Below are 11,715 nucleotides of genomic sequence, written 5' to 3'. Positions count from 1 at the left end.
TGTCTTCACGTCGATTTTTGCTGAACATAACTTCAACAAGGAAAGTTCGACCAGCAATGTTAAATGTTGGTAGGTACCATTCAAAACAAAGAAAATTTAGAAGTATCCATTGTAGCTGATGTGACAATCAGTTTGAGATCAGTACGTCTTTTAGCTACCACTTGAAAATGTTAAATGTACCTATTTAAATTTATAAAAGGCCGCACAGCAAGACAGCAAATAGGTAGGTATTAGCACAGAATAATAGTGAAATGTTTCAAATGTCTCTAATCTCTATTTTTTAACAAAATAACAGTATTTTTACATTCGACCCCCCTCCCCATTATCATGTACCAAAAATATATTTAATTTAATTTTCATTGGACCAAAATTTTTTTAAATATCTTATAGAACAAAAAATTAATTATGTAGGTAGGTACCTAAATAAGAAAAACGTAAAAATAGGTAATTTTGATCATTAGAATAAGTTGACATTGGAACAAAAGATAGTGATCCCAAAAACGCTTATTGTTTCTGTTGATAAGCAGGCAGCAGCATTGCACAATCCATGATAAATGATAATGGTTACGTTTATCTACGTCCGTGTTCTTTACGCTTTACGTTTTTAAATTTGAATTTCATATTATATGTAATAGTACATTTTTTTAGTATAATATAAAAATGTCTGATGACGAAGACGGTGTACATAAGTTGTCCGGGTATAATCAAACTGAAGGCGGTCTGATCATTAAAAAAAAACCAAAACCTGCTGAACAGTTTGAGTTTAAAATACCTGACGTACCGAAAGGTTCATTGCTTGGGTTGGACAAATTGGCTGGTAAGTGGTCTATTGACTATTAGAGTATAACTTTAGAAATTATTTGGCTGACAAATTCTATTACAAATATGTAACAATTTTTAGCTCAAAAACGATTAGAAAGAGAATTGGAGAAATCGAAGAAATCAACTTTACATTCCTATACAGATAACGACGATGAAGGACAAGATGTTGAAGAGACAAATTCAAAAAACAATCTGAAACATAAAAACAAAAGCCGGTAAGAATTTATGACTTAACATTAATTGGTTATGCGGTAAATATTAATTTTATAATGTATAGACATTATCGATCTGCCCATGAAGAAACTCCAACATATACTGGAGGGTTATCAAAACAAGCAATAGAAAAACAAGAAAAATTGAAAAAATCCTATAACCGTGGTGTACATTATTCAACTTCAGATTCTAAAGATAAGCGAAATCGTCATCGTGAGAGGAGAAGTAGTTAGTAATGATTGTTTCGTAAACATTTTAAAGTTAAATTATCATATTGCACTTCTTTTGTAGGTGATAAAAATGACAAATGGAATCGGCGAAATGAACCATATTATAAAAAACAAGAAAGAAGTGGTAACCGTGATCATAGATCCAGTAGAACACCATCTTTTAGAAGTAAAGATGAACCTTTAACTCCTAATGTCAGACTTCGAGATACACCATCTAGGTGAGTGTTATATTACAATCTTCAATTAGGGGTGAGGGAGGCCCTTTTAGATTTAAAAAATGTTCTTAGTATTTATAGTCAGTTTTCTGTAACTAAATTGATAACATTAATATATTACAATATTTTATTATTGTTACAAAATTATTAATGAATACCTATGAATACTAATTAGTAATTACTAATAATAAGTGAAATGGTTACATTTTTATAAACTTAAAATTATCTATGTAGTCTAATTGTCTATGTAGTACATTGGTTTTTTTCAATAAGTTATAAGCATTTTAAAGTTATAAACTTTTTGTTAATTTTAAAATACTCATAACTTGTTTTAAAATTTAAGTACCAAAAAAAGCCTATATGAGGGTAACGTACACAACTTACCAATGTTTTGTGTTCTACTGTAGCTGCAATATATGTATTATTAGGATGATTATAATGCTTATTATTTTGAACTTCTTATACCTACATTTTATCTTTATTTATCTATCAGTATTAATGTCATTAAATCTATTATAGGTAACAGTTTAGTTGGTTTAGTATCAATTTTATCAATTGGAGAATTTTGTGAATCTAGAACCGGGTGCTAATACTCAAATAATTTAAAGCCTTTGGAGGGCTTTCAGATAAAAAAATTTTAAAAGGACACTTCATCCGCATGTATTTTTTCTGTCTAACATGTGCATTAGCAAATCTAAATACTGGATTCTTATTAGAGCTGTACTTAGCTTACTTAAATTAAGTTATATGAAAAAATAAATTATTCAAGTACTTTTGCTTTATAAACATGTGTCGTAAAGTGCTGTTCATTGCGTGTGGTATTTCAGTTACCCATGGAAAAATAGGATGTTAGAACAGGTGATTGACTGTGAAGAAGTGACAAAATTAATTTTTCATACAAATAATACAAAAATGTTTGTCATGGTTAAAGTAAAATTAAATGTTGCAACCCTAGTAATTAATTTAATTTTAAAATGCATTTTTTTTTTCAATATTAATATAACTACCAACAAACAGTTTTAATTTATAAATATTATTTGTATACGTTTTTAAAATAAAGTCAAGTGATTTGTTATTTTGTATAAAATGATAACAATCTCTTATTTTTCAGAACTACTTGGGACGAAGATGATCATAATATGTCTTCATATAAATCATCAACTTGGGACATGCCAACTCCGAAATCAAGTATTGATGATGATCCTACTAGAACACCTAGATTTACACCTGCATATAAGTATAACAAGTGGGATAGTAATCGTGCTTCAGGAGCTACACCTAAACCTGGAAAAGGTATAATTCAAATGATGTTCTTATTAAAATTAACAATAAATTGTCTATTAAAATTATTATAAAATTATCTATATAATATTTTAATTTGATACTGTTATTATAATTAGTTATTTGTTGTAATATTTTTTGGTGATTATTGTGAAAAAGTATGCCATTATATTATATTAAGGTCAGTAAATTGTATTTCATTTCAGAAAATGATCTATTGTGGGCTAGTGAAACAGATCGTGATGAATGGGAAGAAGCCCAAAACAGATTAGATAGGCAGTGGTATAATTTAGATGAAGGTGTTGATGAAACTAATAATCCATTTAGTGATGTTAGTGAATCATATGCCAAAAAAAAAGAACAACAGTTAGCTCAAAGTAAAAAGAAACGAATGTCTGCACAACAAAGACAAATTAATAAAGTATGTGAAATGCTATCAATAAACATTTTAAATTGTCAATGTCATTAATTTATTAATACTTTTTGTATATTATACATTTTAGGACAATGAACTGTGGGAACGCAATCGTATGTTGACCAGTGGTGTAGTAGTATCTGTTGATATAGACGAGGACTTTGATGAAGACAATGAAGCCAGAGTTCATCTATTGGTACATAATATTGTACCTCCATTTTTGGATGGCCGTATTGTATTCACTAAACAACCTGAGCCTGTTATACCAGTTAAAGATCCAACTTCTGATATAGCAATAGTTGCCAGAAAAGGTTCAATGTTGGTAAGGACATTCAGGGAACAAAAAGAAAGGAAACGTGCCCAAAAGAAACATTGGGAAGTAGCTGGCACTGCTATAGGAAACATAATGGGAGTAAAAAAAAAAGAAGACGATAAAGATGAACGAATCGATGAAGAAGGAGAAACTGATTACAAAACAGACCAACAATTTGCTGAACATATTAAAAACACACCAGAAGCCAGTAGTGATTTTGCTAGAAAAAAAACATATGCACAGCAGAGACAGTACTTGCCAGTGTTTGCAGCCAGACAAGAGCTGTTAAATATCATCAGAGAGAATAACATTGTCATTGTTATTGGTGAAACTGGTAGTGGTAAAACCACTCAACTTACGCAATATCTCCATGAAGAAGGATACAGCAAGTTTGGTATGATTGGCTGTACACAACCGAGAAGAGTTGCTGCCATGTCAGTGGCCAAACGAGTTTCAGATGAAATGAACACCAAACTTGGAGATGAAGTAGGATACGCCATTCGTTTTGAAGATTGTACTTCAGAGGTAATATTAAAATATTTAAAATTGATATTGCAACACATTTTAACGTATCAGTTAAATAAATATTTTTTCAGAAAACTGTAATAAAATATATGACTGATGGTATTTTACTCCGGGAGTCACTAAGAGACCCAGACTTAGATAATTACAGTTGTGTTATCATGGACGAAGCTCACGAGCGATCATTAAATACTGATGTTCTTTTTGGTCTCCTAAGAGAAGTAATAATCATAAATATTATACATTTAAATGTTAAAATTTGCTGTGTAGTCTTTTATAAGTTTAAACACATGTAAAATTTTCTAGGTAGTCACTAGACGTACAGATCTCAAATTAATTGTCACATCAGCTACAATGGATGCTTCTAAATTTTCTTTGTTTTTTGGTAATGTGCCTACATTTAACATTGCTGGTCGAACTTTCCCTGTCGAAGTTATGTTCAGCAAAAATCCATGTGAAGACTATGTTGAAGCTGCCGTAAAACAAGCGTTACAAATACATTTACAACCTCATGATGGTCAGTTAGAATTGATGATTTTTGTTAGAATTCTTACAATGGTTTTGAGTTATATCATAATTAATACCTAATTATTGTGATTGTTAATTAGGCGATATATTAATATTCATGCCCGGTCAAGAGGATATTGAAGTAACGTGTGAAACTCTAGCTGAAAGATTAAACGAAATAGCCGATGCCCCTCAATTATTAGTGCTCCCAATTTACTCACAATTACCTTCAGATTTACAAGCAAAAATATTTCAAAAGTCTAGTGATGGATTACGAAAATGTGTTGTTGCTACTAATATTGCAGAAACATCGTTGACAGGTAAAATTATATTTTTATTAACATGTAACTAACATTTTAGGTATGATGAAACTTATTTTTATTACATAAATATATAAATAAAATTAACAATACTATATATTTAAAAATTTTCTAAAGTTAATGTCTTTAAAAGCAATGTTTACGGTACATAGATCTTTATGGTGTATACTTTATACTAATGAGGAATAACAACATCACACATATATATTTCTTTAGGTTACACTTTTTGTAAATGTACTTAAAAACCCAATCTTGTGGTATTAGACAATAAAATAGTATTTACTATTAATTAGTGTTTAAATCTACTGTAAATACACCCAATTTCTTTTTATTGTTATTTCAATATATTATATAGTATTATTATTATAATTTATAATACTACCTTTATTATTAATTTAATTAATAATAATGTAGTATATTTTATATTTCTTATAAATCATCTAGTATTTAATATTCATCATCATAATTCTTTACATACCTTTTTTTTGTTTCATAACAGTTGATGGAATTAAATTTGTTGTTGATACTGGTTACTGTAAAATGAAAGTTTATAATCCTCGAATCGGTATGGATGCATTGCAAATTTATCCTATCAGTCAAGCAAATGCTAATCAAAGAAGTGGTAGAGCTGGTCGTACAGGTCCCGGACAATGTTTCCGGTATGTAAACTTTTTTGAAATAATTGATTTTAAGTTGTTTAGTTGTGCATAAATATTTTTATTTGACTTTTAAGATTATACACCGAAAGACAATATAAAGATGATTTACTTATGGGTACAGTTCCTGAAATCCAAAGAACCAATCTAGCCAACACTGTGTTATTACTGAAATCATTAGGAGTTCAAGACTTACTCCAGTTTCATTTTATGGACCCTCCTCCACAAGTAATTTAGTTTTATAATAATAAATAAATTATTATGATTTTTACTAATACAGCATTATATGTTTTAGGACAACATTTTAAATTCTTTATACCAATTGTGGGTACTAGGAGCCCTAGACAATACAGGAGAATTGACGTCGCTTGGACGTCAAATGGCTGAATTTCCATTAGATCCTCCTCAGTGTAAGATGTTAATAGTGTCATCGGCAATGAACTGCACAGCTGATGTGCTGATAATTGGTAACAAATAATTATAATAAAGTTAACATAATTATAATAAAGTTAATATAAACAAATAATTATTGTTTTATAGTTTCCATGTTATCTGTGCCTTCAATTTTCTACCGACCAAAAGGTCGAGAAGAAGATTCTGACAATGTCAGAGAAAAATTCCAAGTTCCCGAATCTGATCATTTAACAATGTTGAATGTTTATAACCAATGGAAGCAAAATAGGTATTTTATCAGAAGTATTAATTTAGTATACTACAGACTACAGAATTTATATTTAAATATGTTTATACAGTTATTCAGCATCATGGTGTAACGAACATTTTATTCACATAAAAGCCATGCGTAAAGTTCGTGAAGTGAGACAACAACTGAAAGACATAATGGTTCAACAGAAAATAGAAATTATATCCTGTGGTACAGATTGGGACATTATTCGCAAATGTATATGTTCAGGCAAGTGATCAAAATAGTGTTATTTATTTTAAAAATTGTACATTGTATTTATTTCGTACAATTCGTTAATTTTCTATAGCTTATTTCCACCAAGCCGCAAGATTAAAAGGTATTGGTGAATATGTAAATTGCCGTACAGGTATGCCTTGTCATTTACATCCCACATCAGCTCTTTTTGGCATGGGCTTTACTCCTGACTATGTTGTCTATCATGAACTCATAATGACTTCAAAGGTAAATATACGCTTTCTTTGCACATAAATATTATAAAACCTTGTGATTGAGTTCAACATCAACTTATTAGTATGGATACACTATATGTATAAGGTGACTTTTTTAAAGTGTGCTCGTCGATTTTAATGTTTAAACTAGCCGATCCTGCACACTTTATTGCTTGTAAAAAATGATAACTCTTAAAAAAATTATGATTTTTCAACTCCTTTTGGTTGTAACTCGCTACAGTAAGTACAACTCGGCCACTTTGCCGTTTCTGCCCGATTAACCAATAGCAACCATTTATGAACAAACATTCCATAGTAAATATAATAATCCCTGTTTGAGCACCTCCCCTGGTTTGACCTACCGGGTCAAACTGTGAGTCTAAATCAACCCGAGAACCTCTCAAATACTCTATAATAATTGTTCTATGCTGATACTTTCCGTGATAACTGATCATAAAAAATAATATAACGTATAACATAATATTTAGTCATGATAAATACACTGTATTTACATTTATTTAATAATGGTATTTATTATTTGTTTCATTTAGTTATCGCTTCATTAAATCGAACTTAAATTTGTTATAGTATTTTATTCAATGTAATTTGTTAAATTGTTATTATTACTAGTGTTAGTGTGTTATTAGTAGTAACTTATTACTGTGTTCCCACCTCGCATACCATAATATACTGGTATTAGGTATTTAATTATAAATATGCCAACTAAAGTGTACAAACGAAGAATACAAAATAAAGAAAAGTACTTGAATAAAAAAAAGAAAGTTAGTGATAAACTGATAAAATAAATTCTCCAAAAAAACTGTTGTCTTGACAATTTTCTAAAAAATTGGTGATATCACAACAAAAACACTTCATCAAACTGTGGAAAATATGGCTAAGTAAAAAAAAAAAAAAAAAAAAAACATCTATAAGTACTGTAAAGATTTGATATCATAGATAAATGCTAAGTAAATTAAATTAAAGTACACTTATTTTTTTTCGATAATTCATTTAATTGACGATAAATTATATACTTTATATGATACGGCACATAAAATAATGTGAACAAAATTACAAAAGGCATTAGAAATTCATAATAATTTATTACCGAAAAAAAAATAAGTGTACTTTAATCAATTAACTTGGCATTTATTTATGATATCACATATTTATAGTACTTAGAGATTTGTTTTTTTTTTTTTAATTATTTAGCTGTTTTTTACACGGAGTTCGAGAAAGTGTTTTGTTGTAATAATATATTATATAATATGTGCTTGTCTTAAGTCTTATAACATAATTACAAAATGCTTTAAGTGTGTAGATTTATAAGGTATGATAAAAACTTTGTTATCTAAGTAGAAGTATATGATAGATTGTTATAGTAGCTGAATTTCTTTTATAATATTATAAAATCGATAGTTGCTGCTGCTTTAAATGCTAGCTACCATTTACTAACACTATTAATATTGTATCTTAAGTACATAATTATAAAATAAATGTATATTCTGTATTCAAAATTAACTTGGCTTAAATGTTTAATGCATTTATTTTTTCTAATTACTTATACTTTTGTTTCTAAAGAAAACAGAAAAAAAATTAATTGTATTTATTAGTTGATGGGAAATAAAGATAATATTTTACAAATTTAGGTCGATTAAACAAAATTGTTATGGCCAGCTACGATAAACACCTCTCCTAGTAATTCTACTCTACTTGAGTCTTATATAGTTACATCACGTCTTTTAAAACTTCACTATGTCACTTGATTTTTTTGTATTTACCTAGTTAGTTTTTACATTAAATAATAAAATATTTTTGTTTAAATAATATGTGTCAGTTGGATCTTATTTTCTAATATATCAACATACTTTCAATTATTATACTATAGGAATACATGCAAACTGTAACTGCTGTGGATGGCCACTGGTTGGCTGAGTTGGGTCCTATGTTCTTTACCGTTAAAGAAACTGGCAAATCCGGTTCAGCAAAACGACAAACCATGGAAACATTACAAGAAATGGAAGGATCTATGAGAATAGCACAAGAGGAAATGAAAGCGAGAAAGCTCGAAGAAGAGCGTAAACAATTGGCCAGTATCAGAAAGTAAACATCACATTAATATCTATCATTAATATGTTATAAAATTTGAAAAACTTATGATTTTTTTTCTGATTTATAGAGTGGAAATCATTACTCCAGGTAAATGGGAACCTGGTACCCCAACACTTCGTCGCAAACAAGGAAACCTGGGGTTATAGCAGTCTTTTATAGAAATTAAATTTATCGATACAAAAAATATATGTTTGTATACTATGGACAAAAACTATAATACATGCCCATGTATTATAAAATATACATTTATAAATTTATATATTGCTTACTATAACTTAAATGTTTGAGACTCTTTGTAATTTACCTCATAACTCTAAAAGTGATCCAAACCAAATCCCTAAAATGGTTTATAAAGTGTTATTACTAGTGTAGCATCAAGTTGCTCGAAAAGACACTGAGTCTGGTGTTTGGGCCCCGTTATACGTAATTTTGAATTGTGGGTGTCGTGACTGGGTATAGACCGTAGACGCCATCCGGTGGATTAGCAGTTCGCAGTTTAGTCGTCGGTACCCGAGCCCGTTGTGGTGGGCAACCAGCAGGGGGACTGTCAATGCAGGTCTAGGTACTGTACTACTGTCCTAGAGGACTGCAGTGGGCCGCTGTCCTTAGCTGGGTTTTGGCCCAGTGCCTTGCAAGTGGTACGATTATATCTTATAGAATATCGGTACGTAAACATAGTAATGCGACATACACATATAATAGGATTATAATATTATTTATACAGGGATACAGCTGTTCATAGTGGCGGCGTGACAATGATTCTATGAGACCCGGGTCTTATGGCGAGAGTTAGACTAAAGTTAACTTATTATTTTTTATTTCAGAAAAGCATATATTTTATAAATCTATTTATTATTGTCCGGTTGTCAGTCTTAAATTAGCAAATGTGGGCAGCAAGTGCAAAAAGTTGGCTGACCATTTTGGTATATTGTACATAGACACTAAACAGTATAGATAGCCTGCATAGTAACTAGTAGCGTACCACTGATTATTCTGGGATAGCAAGTAAAGAGTCACAAAATAATAAAAGCTTCAATAATTATTTATATTTTGTTAAGCCGCCAAATATATCTATCTAATGTATTGGGGCGCCGATCCCTATGTGCAGGTATTGCAGATGCAATACCTAATTTAGGTAGGTGATGCCGTACCACCATGGTGGCCACTGGCCAATGGCGAATGGTACACTGGTACATGGTGCCCACTGTTATATCTGGGATGATGGTCGCTTCCCAGCCCAACCCTGACAAAGTGACAACTATAGTTCGCGCAGTGCGTGGGGCTTATGTACGTATTACAAGAGTTGGACTTGGCTGGGAAAAATACATTATCCGTTGGACTGGGGCTGGATACAACAACGGCAAAAATAATTCCGGGTCTTCACAAATAGAAACCACCAGCTTCAGAAACCCGACTGCAGGTCACTGGGCTGTTCTGGAATAATTGTTATATATAAAAAAAATTAAAACAATATAAATATATATACCTATATATTATGTACTTATATTTTAAATGTTTATTTGTATTTTTCGTAAATACATTTTACGAGTTTCTTACGTAATTTTTAATATTTTCTATTATTATTTATTATAATATAAGTGCATGCATGTTTATATGTCTGTAAGTGTACTACCTACTAAGACTCAGTGGTATCAAACAAGCACACCATTATAAATATTTATTTCAACAAACATTTTGATTTTGTTTTTGTTTTATAAAATATTTTATATTTGACATTCACATTCCCAATAGGAATTTTCCATAAGAATTTAATTAAATCATGGTTATCACGATGCGATAAAAATAGATAATCTATAAAAATCAATATTATTATAACTACGGATGCCTGTTGTACACAGTACGTGACTCGTGAGTGTAGTACGTGTGCGTTGACTATTCGTTAATGATAATATTATGTAAGATTGCAACCTGTTCTACATTTGACATCCAGACATTTTTGTGCAAATATATATTTATTTATTATATATATAGACAGTCTGGTATAAAATAAGAGATGTCAAGCAGCAACAGCGCAGCTCGAAAATAAAAAATAAAATATTATTATTTTACAATAATCCAATTGTACACTGTACAATCTAACGAAACCTGCACAGCCGTCCTAACTGTCGTGGAACATCCGTAGCAGGGGCGGCTCAAGGGGGGCCACGCCCCCCCCAAGCTGTATCTCTAAACAATTTTATACTGTTAAAAACAAAATTACAAAAGTAATCATCGAAATCGTCTGAAAATAAAGGCTTGCCGGCTGTTGCCTCCCCCCCCCCTAACCATGTCTCTGGAACCGCCCCTGACCCGTAGCCATACGGTGCAGTAGAACGCGTCTCCGGGTAGTGGATAGGACGACGTCCGGTTGGTGCCGGTCGGGTGGCGCGTGAATAACCTAATAACGTGCAGCGAACAGCTATGAGCAAATGACCCGTCGATCAAAATATGATCTGTGAGGGCCCACAGTGGATTTGGCGGTCAACCGAGCCAGGCGCGTGTAAGCAGCTTATTCTTTTGATTCTTGAAATCATGCGGATTGGATTCGTGTGTATGAACAATCCACATGATATATTTCTTTATGCAAACAAAAAAATCGTATTCTTTCATCTTTTTCATTCGCGTATGGTAAATACTATCCTAATGGTATACAGCGGGAACGTCGCAAAATATGTCGTTCATCATGGAAAATAAGAATAAATTCTATTGAAATATCGTGAACGCTTACTCATTTTACTATGAGATGTTGATATTTTCTATTCGTTTTTATAATATAGGCACATATATTGTTCTATGCTTTGCCCATTATCTCATTTTCTCTCACAAAATGTCGAGCGAAAAAGGGAAAAACGATTAGGCACAAGTAACAATTATCGAATATAAATAATAACATAGAACAATATACCTAATAAGTAACTGATATCACGTAAAAAAACACTATAAAATCATTAATTATAATAATATATAATATTTAA

General features: G+C 30.9%; 1 protein-coding gene across 1 annotated transcript; it reads left to right on the top strand.

The window, feature by feature from the left end:
• Positions 1-564: 564 nt before the first annotated feature.
• On the top strand, positions 565-9,000 carry LOC100575974 (pre-mRNA-splicing factor ATP-dependent RNA helicase PRP16). Its single transcript, XM_003244780.4, has 18 exons — positions 565-817; positions 902-1,037; positions 1,100-1,263; positions 1,327-1,483; positions 2,592-2,773; positions 2,968-3,182; positions 3,265-4,014; positions 4,086-4,232; positions 4,318-4,528; positions 4,620-4,838; positions 5,338-5,497; positions 5,572-5,722; positions 5,790-5,961; positions 6,035-6,176; positions 6,247-6,407; positions 6,487-6,641; positions 8,517-8,731; positions 8,808-9,000. Exons 1-18 carry the CDS (start codon positions 661-663, stop codon positions 8,884-8,886), a joined length of 3,573 nt encoding a protein of 1,190 aa, XP_003244828.1. The 5' UTR covers positions 565-660; the 3' UTR covers positions 8,887-9,000.
• Positions 9,001-11,715: the final 2,715 nt, after the last annotated feature.

Source organism: Acyrthosiphon pisum, chromosome A2 (assembly GCF_005508785.2).
Source record: "Acyrthosiphon pisum isolate AL4f chromosome A2, pea_aphid_22Mar2018_4r6ur, whole genome shotgun sequence".
NCBI lineage: Eukaryota > Metazoa > Arthropoda > Insecta > Hemiptera > Aphididae > Acyrthosiphon > Acyrthosiphon pisum.
This window is presented reverse-complemented; position numbering and strand designations above follow the sequence as displayed.